The sequence below is a fragment of the Cyrtonyx montezumae genome, unplaced genomic scaffold (genome assembly GCF_038088225.1).
Source record: "Cyrtonyx montezumae isolate F1298 unplaced genomic scaffold, pur_monq_1.0 scaffold_29, whole genome shotgun sequence".
NCBI lineage: Eukaryota > Metazoa > Chordata > Aves > Galliformes > Odontophoridae > Cyrtonyx > Cyrtonyx montezumae.
In genome coordinates, this window is record NW_027072033.1 from 3,966,795 (window position 1) to 3,986,987 (window position 20,193).

General features: G+C 37.6%; 1 protein-coding gene across 1 annotated transcript in view; it reads right to left on the reverse strand.

Annotated features, from left to right (window-relative positions):
* ADAMTSL1 (ADAMTS like 1) overlaps positions 1–20,193 on the reverse strand; it is a 412,706-nt gene that overhangs the window by 95,418 nt on the left and 297,095 nt on the right. The window contains 2 exon segments of the mRNA XM_065740553.1: positions 10,026–10,164; positions 12,051–12,162. Of these exon segments, the coding sequence (XP_065596625.1) occupies positions 10,026–10,164; positions 12,051–12,162 (251 nt within the window).

Genomic DNA, 20,193 nt, shown 5'->3' on the forward strand with positions numbered 1-20,193 from the left:
GTCATGACAGTTTGGAAATAATACAGATAAAAACTAGTAATTATCAGAACCATTATTGTGCCAGTAATCTGTGAGATGGATATCATTTGACATATTCGCAAATACAAGATTTCACTGATTGTCTGGCCTGAAATTTCATACTTTTCTGTTTTGATAGATTCTGACTCAGAGTAACTCTCTACGCTCATCATCTCTTAATTATCAGGCATGACTATTAATGTCAAACATAATCCTAGAGCACCTCATATATCACCTTCATCAGAGCCAGGGTGCAGGAGGGGACTTGGGGCAGGTGGACAGAACCATCAAAGTGTAAATATTACGTGCAAGAGAATACAAAGCATGTCCCTATTGAAGTAACAAAGGAAACTGTCTGAAAAGAATTAGGGTGGTGTTTGAGAGCTTTATACAGAAGAGAGATTATAGTTACGTTGCTCTGGGTTTCTGTGAGGAGGAAGGAGAAAAGGAGGGAGAAGGGGGAAAGTATTCTCTATTCTCAAATCAGTTCCTTGTAAAGTGGTCTAAATATTCAGAGGAGACTTGGCATACTAAGGTGTTTTTTTTTTTTTTCATACAATTTGACCGTGACAGAAGGATGGATTCCACTGTGTTTTCACGGTGAAGAGTCAGCATTAGGTCAGTGTGCAGGAATTTTCCAGCTAATGTGCCAAAAGGTGAGTGTGTGATGGAGTCCTGGGTGATTCCTTATCAGTTTATCAGTCTCTGCAGTCACAGGAATCCCTTATGTGGGTCTGCATATTTGAATCTAAAGACAGCTGACCATCTCCAAAAAATCTAAAAATCCAGAGGATGGCAGATTTGGTAGTGGGAAACTTTGGAAAAGACAAACAGAACACTTATACTCTTCCCAGTCAGCAAATCTTTTCAAATTTTATTTGACTGGTTAATACCTACAAAAGTTTGAGAAATTCTACAGTTGTATTTTAAAAAGATGGAAAGAAACTTTTTCTCTTTTTCTTTTTCTCCTTTTTTTTTTTTCATTTTATTTTCTTTCCTATTTTTCTTTTGGTTCACACTTTATAGGATCTGCTGTTTTCCTGACTGCTCTACCACTGCTGCTGAAGATTACTCTGAAGCCTTTTGCACTTTCCAGCTCATCAGCTTGCTGAAGAGTGGTTGGAAAAAGGATTAATATACCAAGTTCAGAAATGAAATAATTATACTGTAAAAGCATCTAGTGCCTAAGAAAGAAATGTATTTCAAAACATTTCTCTCTCATTGCAGTGAGAAATATTTTCTTTCTAATAAACATTGTCTGTATGCATAATCCAGGTCTGCATATATTAGAATGCATAATATCCAAGGCCATTCCAATGGAAATAACTGTACCACTTCCAAACACTGTTACGAAGATTAAATAACATTTACAAAGCACTAAATTAATATTGTCATTGGAAAGGCTTGACACTAAAAGAATTCTACATTCATAAATTGCATTTCTGTAAATAGCTCCACAGAATTATTGACACTACCCTTGTGAATGCAAGAGGCTGCCAAAGGTTCACACGCTAGCTCTCACAGATCCAGATAATCTCCATGGTCACAGTGAGGACAAAGTCCCTGACAGTGATATGCAAAGTTTACATTTATGGTTTTAAATATCAAACTGAAGGTACAGAAGAGCAGCAAATAGTCGTGGCACCATTAATGGTAATTCCATCTTTGTAAGCTAGTCTTAAGTATTATTTTATGTGTGTGTGTGTGTGTGTGTTCAGAAAAATTGCTGACCTAATTGAAGTATAAAAGAATTACCTCCTAGATGAGTTTGGTAAATCTGTACTTCTTAGATAGACAGAGTGGCTTTAATTCCATGAACATATCAGCACATCATAGTCCTATAAAAATATGGAAAAGATCTAAGATATGGGCTTTGTTCACTGTACATTACTTGGACAACGTAAAGAGGATAATGTCCTAAATAAACTAATAATGAGCTTAACAGAGAGACCTACTAATAATTTTTCTACTGTAGTGAGATTTCTGGCTGGCACTGAAGCAGCAGACAGAATTAATTTCACAACATTGGAACAAACTTGCTCCAGGAGCAGCAGGAGAGCATGAAGCAGTTTTGAAGAACTGTTGTGTCTCTAATGCCTGAAACCTCTCACATCTCTCAGACCTACAAGTTGTGTCACATATTCTGAAGATTGGTTTGCTATCCTCTTGAGTACTGGCAGTGACAGTACAATTGCCCTTCCATGGCATATGTCCAGCTGGAGCTGGAACTGCACATGCAGGTGGGTGTGCTGTACCCAGGTCTGCCATCTATGCAAATAATTTCCTTTCCCTTGGGACAGGTGCCTGCAGCAGTTTCCATTAAATTATTCCTCCATAGCTACTTCCCCCACTCAAGTTAACCCCTTAGCATAAACGGCAGGCTTGAACAACTCTCCTGTAGCTCGCTGATGACTGTCTTGGACAATGTGCCAGCCCTTCCTGCCTCCATGTTCTGCATATCCATGGCTCCTGGGTAAGCACCTGCCAAACTGAGCAGGGGTACAGGGGCTGAGAAGACCTGACCACACTCCTTGTTGGCTGGAATTACTACTTCTTTCCCAATGGGAACTCATACATGAACTCATGAAATGAGTGGGAGATATGAAAAAGTTCATCAATAAGACAAGGATTTAGCATCCAAGCTGAACCCCATGAGAGCTCTGATTATCACTAGGCAGATTACAGGCTTGTGAAAATGTCTCAAATTTAACTGTACAAATCCTGTCTCTAGGGTGGTGTGCAATACTGCTCTGGCTGTGCACAGCGCTCAGTGATGACAAAACAGAATGACATTGTCACCTGTTACAAGATCACTGTCTGCCTTGAGAAAAAGATCCTTAAAAAGATGGTATCTGTTAAGGTTTCCGCGTGCTGGTCTTTAAAATTATAACAATTTGTATTCAGAGCTAGGATTGATGACATCTATTGCAATGCTTTAGTTACAGGCAACATCGGTTTTTGAATGCTTACATTTCCAAGTACTGAGTGTTGTAATTCTCAGCTACACTACAAATATGAAGTCCACTCTGTTTATTCCTTTAAGTATCAGTGTTTTTATGATTAGCTTTTGATATTGCACTCTATCAGTATGGGACTTGAAGAGTTATGATTTATTTTGTTTTTAATGATTTTTGCATCTTTGGAAATTGGTAGAAGGCAACTGTCCCCTACCTAAACATTTTAAAATGGACTCTCCTTGGATATTTAATTAACCAGTGTGAGATCTTGTTGAGAAACCAGAAAGCTCACACGTTAGGCAGCAAATTCAGAACAATACTTCATTTTTATATGTCACCTCCTGAAGGTGTACAGACTTGAAATCTAGAAAACATGGTTTACTTATCACAAACTACTAAAGTCTAAACTCTTTACTGAACTTGAAATAGGTGTTATCACTTGAAAGCAGCAAAAACAACTTCCTGTTCTACCACTTCTGTAATGATTCTGAAAATTTTCACCTTTTAAATCTGTTTAATATTTTATGGTGGTTTGGATAAGGAGTGATTGAGGAAAGTACAGAAATTTGTTGTATTAACAATGGAATTTCCAATACAAATATCTTTTACTGAACATCTTACTAGCTGTAATTTTGTTCTCTTCTGGATGAAGGATGTAATAAAACAGACTTTCACATCACTTCATTTGGACAGACAGATGTTTCTGTTTGATACTTATTACAGTACAAGATTTTCCTTCCCACCTTGTGGTTTGTTATCTGATGTATCCTGACAGCTTTATTTTTTAATTTATTTTTTAATTTTATTTTTTGCCTATCTTTTGCCTTTCTTTAATATAAATTACCCTCTGAATTTGCTCTGTTACTCACATATTTGCTCTGATGGATGTTTCCTGGCCCGCCCTTCCTGCCTGTTCTGACAAAATCATTTTATAGCTTAATTTAAATGCCTTTTGCCTTACCCATCAATTCTAGTTTTTGCCAATTTGACTTGAAAAGAAAATTTCTTCTTTATGCATTAGGAGTCTCTGTAGATCATCTTTAACCCACTCTTGAACTTAGTTGACCCTGGTTATAACTACCAGAACATTTCCAGTGCTATCAGCTCACTCTTCAGCTACATCTGCTATATCTGGAAACTATATGTTGCTATGAAAAAGCAGCATATATTGCTGCTATTTCTTCTCCATGTATCACTATTTCCAATCTAGCCTTCCTGAAAAGTTATTCATTTCCTACTGCTCTGAATTGTTTTTCACCTATTAAACTTCCCTATTTTTCATGCAAAATGCATCACCTGCAGCTTAGGTAGTTCGTCTGTAGCATTTTGAGTGGTTAAAAATAAATTGTAAGTGGAATGACTGATGTTTGTTGATTGTGCTTTCTCATTTGCAGGCAGTGCACTTTTTTGCCAATACCACTCTAACTTTTGTAGCACATGCAAATTCAGCCATGCTACTGTAAAAAATTTTTTTTCACCGCTGTATTTTGATAAAACCTTCATCTCCCCATGGAATTGTTGTCTCTAGCTGATGAATCAGTCTTTAGAATCTTTCATTTAACTGGCTGCAGAAATTGAGACTAGATCCAGTAATCAGAGGAAACCAAGGTTCAGAGAACTCTGCAAGACAGAAAGCCTTTCTCAACCTCTTTAACAAATAAAGAACCTACATAAAAATGTAAATCTACATTTGTCTACAAATGACCATTTGCCTGAGGCAGACACTGGGAAAGGGCATTCTTATGGCAAGGGTTGTGCATGCATACAATAAGCAGCAATACTGTCAAAAAGCCCAGTAACTGCAGAAACCATAGGATATTTAATGTGAAAATAAAAATCTTTCACATATCCCACCCAAGGGCAATAGCAATAAATGAGTCTCAGACTCCTCTCATCATTGTAGATCTATGTCTGCTACTGAGTAAATCATAAAGCTTTGCCCATCTTTCAAAAAACATCTTTTAAAAAATCATCTTTTTAAAAAACAGCATTCCATGGAATCATAGAATTTCTTGAATTGGAAGGGACCACAAGGATAATCAGGTTCCAGTGCTGCAGGCAGGGCTGCCAAATGCTAGATAAAGTGCTAGACCAGATTGGCCAGGTTGGCCATACCTCCAGGGATGCGAAACCCACAGTCTCTCTGGTCAGCCTGTTACATCATCTCACCACTCGGTGAAAACCTTCCTCCTGACATCTAATATAAATCTCCCTTCCTTTAGTTTAAAACCATTCTCCCTTGTACTGCCACTATCTATCCATGTAAAAAGCTGATTTATTTCCAGTTTATAATCTCCTTTTAAATACTGGAAGGCTGTAATGGAGTGTCCCCACAACCTTCTCTGCTACAGATTGAACAAGCCCAGCTCCTTCAGCCTGTCCTTATAGGAGAGGAGCTCCAGCCCTCTCATGATCTTTGTGGCCCTCCTCCAGACTCCCTCCAAAAGTTCAACATCCTTCTTGTGCTGGGGGTCCCAGACCCAGACACAGTACTACAGGTGGGGCCTCACAAGGGCAGAAGAGAGAGGGAAAATCATCTCCCTTGTTTTGTTGGCCTTCCCTCTTCCGATACAGCTCAGGGTACCATTGGCATTCCAGGCTGCAAGTGCATACTACTGGTTCATGTTAAGTTTTTCATCTACCAGGACCACTGCATCCCTCTCAGCAGGGCTACTCTCTCAGTTTGTATACATATTTGGGATTCCTTTAACCCAAGTTTAAACCTCAGTTTGGCACATGGGCAAACTTGCTAAGGGTGTGCTTGATCCCATCATTTATGTCACTGATAAAGATGTTAAAAAGTCCCAAGACAGACCCTTAGGGAATGCCATCATTGTTGGCCTCCACCTGGACACAGAGCCATTGACCATAACTCTCTGGCTGTGACCTTCTAACCAAATCCTTACCTACCACACAGTTCACCCTTCAAATCCATATCTCTCAAATTAGAAATAACGATGGGATTGGAGAAAAGGCAAATAGATTCAGTCCAGTTACATTCATCTTCCAAAAATAATCTAGTGAAAATAGGAACACTATGTGGTTGTGTTACTTGTTTCTTAATTGCTCTATACTTTACATAATGTGCATTTGGCAATTTTCTGATTCAGGTGACAATTTGTAATTAAGTGAGAAGAACCGTACTGCTGATTAAGAGCCATTTTGCCCTTTTAATCATTGAAATTTACTCACCATTACCTCTTTTGCTCTTGAAGTGTATAAAAGTTGCTGTGCACAGGTTTGCCAAGAAACAGCATATATGTTCACATTACAATGTGCATTGAACTTCAGAATCACTGAAGTATTAATAGTTAAGTAAGAATGATAAAAGAAAAACTGTGACAGGGAGGAGAATGAGCTTGCAAGTTTGCTGGAGGACTCCACAAACCATGCATGTTTGAGAATTCTTTCAGAACTTAGGATATTGAAATTCTTGCCTGAACTTCAGAATTTTCCAAAATTTGTCCACTGGTTCTATCATTTTTTCTGTGGATTGACTTACTGAATATGTTCTAGGCAGATTCTAGGATTATTGTCTGTGCAGACTGGACTGGCATTTTCAGCAAAGTGACAAAACAGCCCTTGTTAGAGGCTTGCTATTGTGAAGTTTTTGAGACAACTGCTGCATGAGTTAGAATATTTGCTGAAGATGTCTTTGGAAATCTTTATTCAGAATTGAAATGTAAAAACATCAGGAGAGCTTTTGTGACTCAGAGAAGCCCAGTGTTAACATGTTTCAGAGATAGGAAGGATGTAAACAATAGAATGGATTGGTAAAAACACAGATCAATGCAGCTGCGAATACAACCTAAAAGCTGAAGATTAAATCTAGAAGCAGGAGTGATTTTACTCCAGAGAGTACCTCACAGTGTTGAGTAGCATAAAAACCTTTAACAAATTTGTGAAAATTGCTTTCTGGAGGAACGCCTTTGAATAATTAAAAGAAAGGTATGTTCAGTTTACAGCATATCAGATTTGTCCTGAATGTCTTTAGCACACCCAGTTAAGTCAAGTCGAAACAAACTTATTTTTCACAGATCAGAAAAAAAATATCCTTTCTCCTTTCATTAAAAGATATCAGTCAGGAGGATACTGATGACAGCTAAAAACTCTCTTCCAAACCCTCAAGACTGTGAAGTTTTGAATAGTTCTGAACATTTGAAATTTTGAATAGATTGAACATTTGAAATGAGAACGTTGGATGCAGCCATGTGGAAGGGGACAGACAATAAAATTGATGTAACCTTCCACACACTGCTTCTCTAAGCATGTGAAAAAATGAATTGCCCTTCCCCCCCAAAAAAAATTAATTCATTTTTCAAATTTGCTCAGTCCCGATTTTTTTTAACTAATCATAATGCCAGCAATGTTGAAAATTATTGCCGCAATGAACACAATGAAGTGAAAAGTTTTCACACACTAAGCCTAAAGAGAGAAGTAATTGGAAATTTACATGACAGTCATACTATTCATTTTATCTTTTCTTTCAGACTATCCCTTGCTGAAAATTTTAATGTAACCTCTCTGTCTCGGTTGTTTTATTCAGTGCCACTGTGGTCTTCCAAAATTATTTTCTGAGGCATTCACTGACGCATCATAAGAAAAGTCAGCAACCACTAATCAGACATGCCTTACTGGAACTGGGTTTGCCAGGAAAAAGAATGATGATCTTTGTTTTATACTGAAGGAGCACAGTGGCTGACACATAGCAAATGCACTGCAGTGCTTGGAAGCCTCTTCCTCCACACTCCCAACCCTGTTGTTCTCCCTCACCTACCCTCTTCCTGACTGTGTAAGAAAGCATCGGAGATTCCAGAAGTTACCACAGATTTCCTTTATTTTTTTTTGTCTGTTGTTGTTGGTTCTTGAATTCTTTACAAAGAGATTTTTGAAAATAATCTTTTGCAATTTGACATTCTGTGAGGATGTTTCCAAAAAGAAAATTGCTTTCTGTTACTGCCTGTACCCTGGGATGGCAGAGCTGTGCTTCTAAATGACTCTCCTTCCCCTCGGGGTCTTTATATCAACAACTTTGCCCTGGTATGTCTTACATAAAACAAAAATTACTTCCTGAAATCTGCCCAGAAGTTATTTTTTTCTCTTTTTTCCTCTATGCAGTTGACTTAGCATTTACACGTCATTTAAATTTATGGAGGAAAGTATGGAAAATATCCTAAGTACAAGTTCCAGAGGCAAATTGCATATTTGACTCAGAGCTGTATTAAGAAAAAAAAATAAAAAACCTAACAGGCTATAAGAAAAAAAAAAGCTACATCAAATTATTTTCTTATTGCTATCATAAAAGGTAAATCTTAAAGACAGATTCTATATTAATTCACATATTTCAGCAACCCTGTTTTCAGAGGCACTCATACATATATCTCCTTGATGAGACCTGGAGCCTACCTTACTGACATTTGCTTAAAAAAAACAAAAACAAAACACCAAGGAAAAAATATAGCTAGAAATTTCTAAAGTTTCTAATTGCAATTATTAATATATTTAAGTAGCCTGAAAAATCATATATCTATATTTGGTGCAATGAACTATTGTGAAACAAGCGAAACAAGGTACTGAACTTGGCAGAAAAGTGCTAAATAAAAATAGTGTTGTTACATTGTGGGAAGGCAATCTCAACTCTGAAAAATCATTTCTTAGTACATGCTCAACAGGAAATGCTTTTCACAAAGCCCTGTTAAAGTTGCAATCTTCATGTAATATATTTAGGGCATCCTAATGAAATAGGTGATAAAATATGTAAGTTAAAGAATGTATAATACTGTTGAAACAATGCTGAATTTTGAGATTTGGTATTTCTACTTCTTAATTCCAGGAGATTTTAGCTTCTAACTGTATGATAACATTTCTGGCTTTTGATTAGCTGCAAAAAGAGCTGCCATTAAAAATGCATTTACTTGAGTGAAGGATATAAACTGCCATACATTTTGGCTTAATATATCTTCAGTGATGGAGAAATCTGAGCATTATCTATAGTTATGTAAAGAACTTTAACTCAAGCTTTATAGAAGAGATAAAATAAAGCTTGAGCTAGGATGGATTTGCTCTGCTCTGATAATGCCATAATGCTTACCTAGGCAGAAGCTGTTACAGTTGGTTTGGACAGAAATTAACCACGCTCAGGTAGACACATTATCCCAGAGGTCTCTAAAAGCATCATTCTTCTCTTGGCTACATTTTTACTTCATGGCAACCCCCAGTAATCTGAAGGGCTATAGTATCTTTTCACGTGACATTTGATTGTGAACTCTTTATCAAACTTGACAGAAAATATAAACATACTCTATAGAGAAAGGATCAGATGAATAGATGGGCATCTCCTCATGTATGCTTGCTGAGCCGCCCTCAAACGTCTTTTAGCAAAGCCACACAAGAGGACCAAGAGGTTCAGATTACACAAGTAAATGTGGTTTGTGAGTGGTTACAGACTGACTTTCATTGAAGTTCAGGGGAGTCAGTGCAACAAAAGACCAGTCCTTTTTGCAGTTTTGTTTCTCTTCTAATACATGGGAAATCTGACTCCATGATCTTGATATTTTTACTATTAATCTTCTGAGGAAGAATGTTTGGCATGGAAGTAGAGAGGGTCTTGTGTGTAGGCCCAAGTTACAACAAATACCCGTGTTATATATTTTATAAGCTGCCACGACTGCAAGTATATTTTTTATCAAGAAGTAAACATAAACCTAAAACATAAAATTCCTCTAATTATGATGACAACCATTTTTCAAAAACATTTTTACCCCATCTCACTATGATCTAAGAGATGTATGTTGATGATGAACAATTTTTTTTTCTCTCACTTTATAATGATAAATGAAGCAAGATGCAATCTTTGGGGAAGAAACAACCAGTAGCAAGTCCAGTTCTAGTAAAGTGCATGTGCTTAACTGAGATGTTTTTCTATACAGGAGGTCCTGAGGATGAGAAGAATGTTGAATTACTCTGTAGACTGAATGGCACAGTCAACAGTAGCAAAAAAATACTTTCTTACTTTACATTTTTAAACTGGGCTCTTAACATTCAACTGACCTTGCAGGACAAGGATCCAGATTACACTCCTGAAGTTTTGGCTTTGGCTTGATATTTTCAGGGTAATAGTGACAGTACTGGTCTGCTACTACCCGATTGCTTCTTAGATCAAAACATTCAGCAGAAGTCAGTTGATAACCTGCAATACACAGTGGAGAAAATAGTATGTGATGTAGTGTTTTTCTTGTTTCTGTCTGAAATACTCTAAATTTTGGTTATGTAAAAGGCTAGATGAAGGAAAGAGAAAGGGAGAGGGAGAGGGAGAGGGAGAGGGAGAGGGAGAGGGAGAGGGAGAGGGAGAGGGAGAGGGAGAGGGAGAGGGAGAGGGAGAGGGAGAGGGAGAGGGAGGGAGGGAGAGGGAGAGGGAGAGGGAGGGGGAGAGGGAGGGGGAGAGGGAGGGGGAGAGGGAGGGGGAGAGGGAGGGGGAGAGGGAGAGGGAGGGGGAGAGGGAGGGGGAGAGGGAGGGGGAGAGGGAGGGGGAGGGGGAGGGGAAGGGAGGGGAAGGCGGGGGAGGGGAGGGGAGGGGAGGGGAGGGGAGGGGAGGGAAGGGAAGGGAAGGGAAGGGAAGGGAAAGGAAGGGAAGGGAAGGGAAGGGAAGGGAAGGAAAGGGAAGGGAAGGGAAGGGAAGGGAAGGGAAGGGAAGGGAAGGGAAGGGAAGGGAAGGGAAGGGAAGGGAAGGGAAGGGAAGGGAAGGGAAGGGAAGGGAAGGGAAGGGAAGGGAAGGGAAGGGAAGGGAAGGGAAGGGAAGGGAAGGGAAGGGAAGGGAAGGGAAGGGAAGGGAAGGGAAGGGAAGGGAAGGGAAGGGAAGGGAAGGGAAGGGAAGGGAAGGGAAGGGAAGGGAAGGGAAGGGAAGGGAAGGGAAGGGAAGGGAAGGGAAGGGAAGGGAAGGGAAAGGGAAGGGAAGGGTTCAAATAATTTACAATCCCACACCGGGTACATCATTAGATATCAGATACTCTGCCTCTGTGTGTGGTTTAGGACTAAATCTTTCAGACTTTAAATACTTAACCTGCAAACACTTGTCCTGCTTTTCACTCCAAGTGAATCTTTTCTTGCTTTCATTTTTTTTTCTCTGCTTTATTCACAGATCAACATGAGAGGATGACCTGTATCCAAAATCTCTTACTTTCAGAAGCATCTAATTTCTGTAAGTGGAAAGGAGTTCCTACACTTGTTCTGTAGGTTTACCAGCAATAATTTACTCCTTATCTAATTTAATTAGAATAATCCAAATAAGTGGTAGAAAGATATAAACAGAGAGTCAAAACAATAAATTACCTTGATTTCCCAGGAAAAATCATCACAAATAACTAAGTCACAGCAATATCATCATGTATTACTGCTCTCTGCTGACCAAGGCATCTTGTTTTTTCACCTTCTTACTGATGTTATTGGTATGACTGGAGTTTAAATGGGTAAAATGCTGGACTAAAAGATAAGTAGTCTATTATGCTGATGAATTCTGTAGTTCCAAAACTCCTCCTAACTGGTCACAGGATGTGTTTAAATGTAGTGCAAAAACTTGTATACATCTTATTAGGTGGTATCTTCTTCAGATATTTGCAAAATGTTAAGATGGTCTAGCAGAAATTAAACAAACATGATTTTGCCTGCTCTAGATGACTTGCAGTTAGAAACTTAAGTTAATCAGTTTGGTCATGTACAAAATCAGATGTCTACATCAAAAAGAAAAGCCAAATTCTGAGATTTATTGGATGTTGAAACTCTTACAATCAGTTTCATTTCAGAAGGGTAAAGCTGCTGGTTGGGGATAGTGAGAAATGATGAAGGGAAACATCGTGTAGCATCAAGTGCAATCATGTGGATATTCAAATGTATTAATTACAGAGTCTAAATGATGTAAAAAATGCAAAGGATACTGCCAGTGTAATTACATGTCTCCTTTCTTTAGCTGTAAATTCTCTCATGCATAGATTTTGCGTAAAGGACTAAATCTCAGTTTGGAAGCTGGACCAGATACCACATGTATACAACTGTTTCTGGAACACAGTGGTAATTTTTTACCTCCTCCACAAGATGCTGAACAAGGGAAGAAATCAGTTTCTCTCCACCGATGAATGATAGGCTGATAGAACATAAACTGGACCGAACTGTCAGCAGCACCAGCATAGACAATCTGAAAAAGATGCAATGATGAAAAGTGAATATGATATTAAAACCAAATTCCCGCTCTCACTAGTATTTTATTATTATATTTTGTCCTTTTTTCTTTTCAGGACAACTTAAAAGTGTGTTTCAGTACTTCACAGAATCACAGAATTGTAGGGGTAGGGGTTGGAAGGGACCTGTAGAGATCATCTAGTCCAACTCCCCTGCCAAAGCAGTCTCCCTAGACTTCCTTCTTTCGACATTTTTAACAAGTTGCACTGTTTAGAAAACACTGTTTTTCAATCTGTCCTTCCTTCTCTTTCCTTCAAAAAACTAGAGACAGCATCAAAGTCTAGACTGAAAAACAGAAGCAAAAATATGACAAATTGAGCTGACAGTATAATCTAGTTGTTTGTTTTGTTTTCCTCTGTAGATGGATAGAAATGATTACAAATCAAAGTAAAATTTGAAGAGAGGGAAGAAGATGAAAATACTGCAGAATATATTGAGGGCTGAAAGAGATCTGTCCCGTTGAGACATAGGTTGCCCTTTTCTAATTAGAGTAAACAGTGACGTGTACTCCCAACAGGAAAAAAAAATACAGCTGTAGCAATACAGCTTCTTCAGCATATGGGAGGCCTTCTGCATTGCTTAATATCATTATGAGTTTGTGTGTCAGAAACAGGATATCTAATTCCTTGTGTGAGGACAGTGCATTAATCACACACTTCAGAAGGGTCTTTCTGGGCTCATGAAAGCCTCATGCACTCCTGGGAAAAATGTTCTGTTGTGCTGGAAGCCATTCAGGGAGGTCTTACATCTGAGTGTGCAGAAAATGAGCTGACTGGGGAGAATTCTTCTCTAGCTCGTTTTTTAAGGATCATCAGTGATTCTTAATCTCAGAAGATCTACTTAACAATAGGGTCTTCACTGAATCATGAAGAGGAGAATGAGAGCTCACACAGCGTCTACTAAAAGGAAAGAGATGAAAAAGTTCACACGAAGAAACTGGGAAGGCAGAAGAGTTTCTCTCCTTGCAGACTATTCCTGTGTGTCTGCAGAATGACCTGTCATTTCTGAAGAGATAGAAGTCCATCCTCTCCAGTCTGAAGTGGAAGCCACTCATACAGCTATGATAACAACATAGGCAGGAAAGAATCACAATGAACCATAGCTACGAGCTATAGTGATACAAAACAAGCAAGTGAAAGAAGCAGGCACAGTATCATTTATTTTTTTAAAGAATACTGTAAGCAGAAGAGGAACAATATATGGTGATTCCATGCAGTAAAAATGTTGTTTTCAATTTGTTTGACAGTTTGCTAAAGCTAAGATCTTGATCCAGGGGAAAACATTAGCCTAAGCCTTGCAAGACTGAAAGTGAGACTTGTCAGCTATGTGCTTTAAGAAATTTTATTGCACAGAGCTAACTTCCACACATTCAAATGCTCAAATTCAGAGTATGGTGACATTTTTGACCCTTGCCTTATTTGCAACACACCACTATATATGAGAAGTGCCAGTGCTGAAAAAGCCCTCTTACTGTCACAGTGAGTTTTGAATCCTTAAGTCACTGGGTAACTGAAATAGAGAGAACGACATTAATTTTGCTTGCAAATAAAATCCTGCCTAAACATATTAATAGCAAACAACAGCAGAACTAAGACTGTGGAGCAGTCAGCCCTACATTTGGGCATTGCAACCCACTCAGGAGCATCCTTGATTTCTAGGGTTTGAGGAACTTAGGAGTGTTCAGAACAACAGAGCATCCCTCATCAATCTGTAACACCAAGGATATCAACAGACTTAATAAGAGTTGGTTCAAATTGTAGTTCTCAGTCTAACCATAAAAAATTAGCTGTCTAGAGTACTGCAGCTAGCAACTACAGATATATTTTTCTTGTAAAAGTGGTTTCAAAAAATCATAGCCTGTACCCTGATTTTTTATAAGTGATTTTGTAAAAGATTATCTAGAATGGTACCTCAGAGGTACAAATTGTTGCTCAGCCAAAGTTTGGGCCTGACAAAAAACAGTACTGACTTTAGGGACAACCACAGAATATTTAATGAAAACAGAAAACTTCTGAACTAAAATAAAACGGCAGCATAATGTTTTTGAATCATTCTCAGCTGTCTCATGACCATAATTGCAATATCTGATTTAATTGTTGTATTGTGTTAAACTTTTCAAACAAACAAAAAGATTAAAAAAAAAACACCCAACAACCAAACCCAACCCTTCCATGCCTGATTTTGTCAGCTTGTGCCTGAATCATTTATTCATGTTTGCTGAAGAACACCATAATCTGGCTTACAAAACTGCACTGTTTGCTTTGGTGGTTGTCTAATTTAATCAGTTTATAACCAGCAGGGTTAAATAAGAAACTATCAGTGTTAATTGTAGGGTTAACTCATGATAAGTGTATTCAGTAATATGTTCACATCTACTGAAATCGCTGTGTTGGTGAGGGAGAGAATATATCCCTTACTTCGTGTGTGTGTGTGTGTGTGTGTGTCACAAGCTAGGGGACAGGGAAAGAGGGTTATTACTTATGAAATTTGATCTAGCATATCATGATCTAACTCCAGGCCAACATGCTCATTAGGAAACTTCAAATGTTTTTTCCATATTATTATTGCAATGTCTTCCACAAGTGCCAAAACCCAGATCTTTGGGCATGATTTATTAGTACTAAGTTTAATGTTGAATCTTCTAAGATAACATACAAATTGTGGATAAGAGTGCGGAGAACTGTCCTCCTGTGGCATATATAGTTTTGTGCTTTCATGTCAGTAAACCCACAACTTTAGTATAACACTTTTCTTCTTCTGCTTACAGTGCTTTGTTATTCTCATGCACTGACACTTCACACTGAAAAGGAAAGAGGATAAGTGATTTATTGCTGTTCATATTTTGTTCCTGAAGCAGAAAAAGAAGTCAGGGAAAAATAATTGTACAGGTTTGTTTCAAATGACACAAAAGATACAAAGAGAAATGCTGAAGGTTTTTTAAGCACACTGTGTAACACAATAACACAGGACATGATTCCTCTGAATTTGACTTTTAATTCTCTTGGAGTACTGAAAGGACTTTTGCCTTTGGGCATCAGGGAGCATGTGTACTGAACATTTCTGGATTTTTATCAGATCATGACAGTCCCATATGTAGTCAACTGCTTTTTGAAGTTGTTTTTAAATGAAATACAGCTCTCTCTGCCACTTCTCCATCCACGTTCTCTCAAGGTTCCATTTTCTCTGTCCAGCCAGAGAAATCACAGTGGAATTACTTTGTCCCCAATTTACCATGGACTCTGAACCAAACTTGCTCACTGTGCCCCAACCTAGGATTAAGATGGAATAGGTCACTTTTAGCCAGCTATGATGACTTTTAAAAAGCCTTTAAACTAATACTCATAAAATAGAAACAGAATTTTTTCAAGGTTCACATCTTAACTTAAATTCCTTCCAAGAGAAGAACAAGACAGAAAACCAATGCAACGAATTGGCTAGGACAGCTGGCAGCAATAAAGGTTACTGCATTAGCCACTACTTCTATCAACGATGATTATCATGTATAGTACATATATGTACAGTATTCACTACAAATTTCAACAGAAGCAGAAGCTTCTCAAATGAGAAGTCTGAAGTAATTCCACAACAAGAGCAAAGCTAAGTATTACAAGATATGCCCTCTTGCATCTCTTTTTAAATCTGTGGATACTATTGTTAACACCCTACTTAGCCATGGAAAAAACATTTCACCACTAATGTCATCTTAGCCATATAAGAGAATACAAATTGAGTATGCTTAGTCTCCAGTGTAGAATATTTATAACCATTAATTTAACCATGGTAATACCTAAGAAATTAATATAAAAAATTAAGATCCTATTGATATATACATTGCATAAAAATAAAATGAAAAAAAAATTAGAAGACAGTATTTGCCACAAAAATAATTTTTATAATGATGAAAATTGACAAAAAATGTGATCAAAATATGATGTTACTTAAAAGTCATTGATTTTTGAAAGATAATTTTGTGAATTTACAGAATTCCAGGAAGAAAAAAAACAACAAAATACATCTTGACAAAGTAGTAGAAAATAACATAGCTTAGGAACTGTCTCTACTGTGTCAAATGAAAATGTCACAGTAAATTTTAAACCAGCAATATTTTAAACATGTGTATAAGCTTAAAGGTAACAAATGTCCAGATCCAAAAAGCATTCATTCAGTAGTTTGAAATCATGTATCCTCTGAAGAATACAGGAATGGAAATCACGTATGACACTATTTAGCTTACTTTCATGAAAGAGCTATTGTTGAAGCCACAGCAAGATATAAAAATTTAACAGAAGATTTAGAAGTTGTTTCATGAGTAATCTATGGAAATGCAGACCAGTAATCTCTACTTCTGTACTAGGCTTGTAAGCTGAAGCAATAAATAAATAAATAAATAAATAAATAACAGAACTCAAAGATAGGCCTCTGAGAAGAGCGACGGTGTCCAAGCTTCTCAATTTACTTCACCAAAGAATTCTTTGAGACAGGACTTCTTGTTCCCTTGTCAAATGAACATTCACATGAATTAAGTACGTCTTGCCATGGACTGCTGCCTGGGTAAAAGAAAAAGGTCATTCAGCCTGCTTTTGTAATGGAGGAAGGACTGTGGAATCCCTCAAAGATGCATACTAGGACATATGCTGTTAGCAAGATTCCTAAATGAGCAGAATAAAGGGTTGACAGTGAGTTGAACAAGTTTGCTATTGAAAAGAATTATGCATAGTAGTAAAAAGTGAAATTTGCTATGAGAAGACTTCAAAGCTTTGACTGACCAGATCCATTAAATATGGATAGTAATAATGCCTATGGGAGACATTAATTATACACGCCTATTATATGTGAAAATGTCCTCTATATTAGCTACTAACATTCATAATAGCATAGGATCATTACAAGCTCTGAAAAGAACAGCATGCTAAAACAGCTAAAAAGATTAATAGAACATTATATAAAGGAAAAAGAGAATATTGTGTAATGGAGTAGAATATATTTGCATTCTGAATGCAGTATACAGATCACTATTTCTCAAAATATATGTACATAGATTCCAGTAATTTCCAGATGCCTGAGCATCTGGAACACTTAAACTACTCTAGAACCTTCCTTACATCAACTTTTAAAATTGATTTTCATTTAGATTTACTTTCTCCACACAACTTGCATTCACAGAATCAACAGAATTGTGGGAGTTGGAAGGGACCTCTAGAGATAAAATTGAGTCCAACCCCCCCCGCAAAGCAGGCCCCCTACAGTAGGGTGCACAGGTAGGTGTTCAGGTGGGTCTTGAATATCTCTAGAGAGGGAGAATCCACAACTTCCCTGGGCAGTCTGTGCCAGTGCTCTGTCACCTCAATGTGAAGAAGTTCCTTTGCATATTAGTGAGGAACTTCCTATGCTCAAGTTTATTACTGTTTCCCCTTGTCCTGTCCCAACAAACCGCTGAAGAGATTGGCCGTGTTCTTTTGACTCCCAAACTTGAGATACTTATAACTGTTAATAAGATAAGCTCTTAGTCTTCTTTTCTCAAGGCTGTAGAGACCCAGGTGGCTCAGCCTTTCCTCATACAAGAGATGCTCCAGGCCCTTTATCACCTTTATCTTCTCTGCTGGATTCTTTACAAGAGATCCCTGTCTGTTTTATACTGGGGAGTCCAGAACTGGATACACTACTCCAAGTGAGGCCTCACCAGGGCAGAGTAGTGGGGGAGGATCACCTCCCTTGACCTGCTGGCCACACTTTATTTAATGCACCCCAGGCTCCCATTGGCCCTCTTGGCCACCAGGGCACACTGCTGGCTCATGGCCAACCTGTTCTCCACCAGGACACCCAGGTCCTTCTCTGCTGAGTTCAATCTTTGAATAGTAGGTTCTTTTCCCACCTAGGGTTGCCCAGTGGAGTGTTACTTTGTTTCTCATATGTTCCTCAATGAAGTAGAGGCTATTAGGAAGAAAAATTGCTCCTAAATCAGCATGACATGATGTGCTTATGAGGTATGTTAATATGTTTAGAGATTAATATATTGATATTTTATTATTTTCCTTGTTGGGATCATAAAAAGTTTACTGCAGTACAGTTTTTTTTTCTTGTCACCCAGATGAAAATCATTGGAGAGAGAAAGAAGTTGTATTCTAATAGTTATTGCTCATTATGACATTGGTCATGAAGTTTCACTAGGAATAAACGAAAGCAATAATGGTAGAAAACTGATTCTCAGAAGTGGACAAAAAAGTGGTTCAGATTTTTGAATGAAGACACTTGGAATTCTGCATGATCCTACATATTTGCATAAATAGTTATCATTTAAACCATCTAACTAAATAAACATTTAATTATTTTTACTGCACATCGATTTGATGTAAATTGATATTTCCATAATATACATTTAAATATTTAAACAACAATCCCATTTCTATGTATCCCATTAAAAAGTTATGAATATATAAGTGTAACAGTGGAAATAGAAAAAAGCACAGAGTAGGAAAATAAGGAACAACCACTGTATGCACCAGCACTGATAATGGCAGAAATTAACTGCAATAGGATACTTCAGATTAGGAATGAGTTACAAATATGATATGACATAAGTCTCAAATAGAGGAGTCATGGAGAAAGGGAGTAAGTGATAATCATTTACTAGTTCATAGACTGAGAAAACAGATGGAATCAGTGAAATTACTTCATCAAAGATTTAAAAATAAGATGTCCCTTATTTTACACAATGCAATGAATTCAGTGTGGAACTAAAGCACTAACAGAAACACAAACTAAATGTTGTAAAAAGGATAAATGCACCGTAAAAGGCCCTAGAGAAATTCCTGAAGGGCTGTTGTATTTGTATAAATTAAAATAGCTAATGAAATGCATAAGGATCAAGATGGTAATGATAAGGATCAAGAGGGAGAACCTGCAAATAGAGGGTAACTCTGATCTATTTCTTGCACTTGTCCTTTCAGTAGATAAAACAGATAAAATCAATCCTTCTCTGAAACAGATGAGTGAAGCAGACTTTTTACTTGACCTAGTATTGCAAGTCCTTAATACATAGATTCAGTGGAATATGTAGACTAGGATAATAATCACATTCTAATAACTATTTAATAATTTTTACTGAATTGGAAACAAAAGTGAGTATGAAACAGAAATTATACATAATTTTTGGAAGATTACAACATGGTTTCCCATACATTTTGCCATATATGCAGTAATAGTAGAAAAAATACAGAACTTTTCTATATTTGTCACAAGGACTAATCAAGATAAATAAAGATTAGGTCTCCTTTCAGACTGGTCATTACGTTTGGGCCTGACCTAGAAATTATTATAAAAGTTATTATTTTTTGGAAATCAGGAAACTGCAATATAGCTTTGACAAAAAAAAAAAAAAAAAAAAAAAAAAAAGGAATGAAATGATACACAGACTGATAAAAGTCAGTGATGCTAGCCTTGTTGCCAAATTACTTCCTGCAGTTTTCACTCTACAGAAATTACCTCAGCAGGTCACAAAAAGTAGTACGGTTTTATGACAAAAGGACTGTATCCCAGTGGGCTATCCCAAGGTTCACCAAAGTTCTTAGGTCATCTGCCATTGATGATATATAATATAACTTATGTGCAGTTAAACTTTTAACTCTCACTATTTCTGCTCACACACAGTGAATTCTAGTTCTTACAAAAAACATCTTAACCCTAGTCTATCAGTGCTTGCAGAAGTTTCTTCAACTTTCTTTTTCATTCAGCGAGGTAAATCACTCTGTGCTCCTGGTTCAAAAGGTATTACTTAATCCAGTACTGGCCCAAAAGCATCTGCCAGCTGGCTGCCTGCACATGCATGTCCCTGCAGGTCTCAGGAAGTTTAAGCTAAGCCCAACATCTTTTTTCATTTGCTAACCTAGACTCTAATCAAATGCATTTTTCACCAGCATTTTCTGCTTGTTCTAGATCACAACTGGAATAAGAGTTGTATGGATAGCATTGATGTTCTCTGTAGATCCAC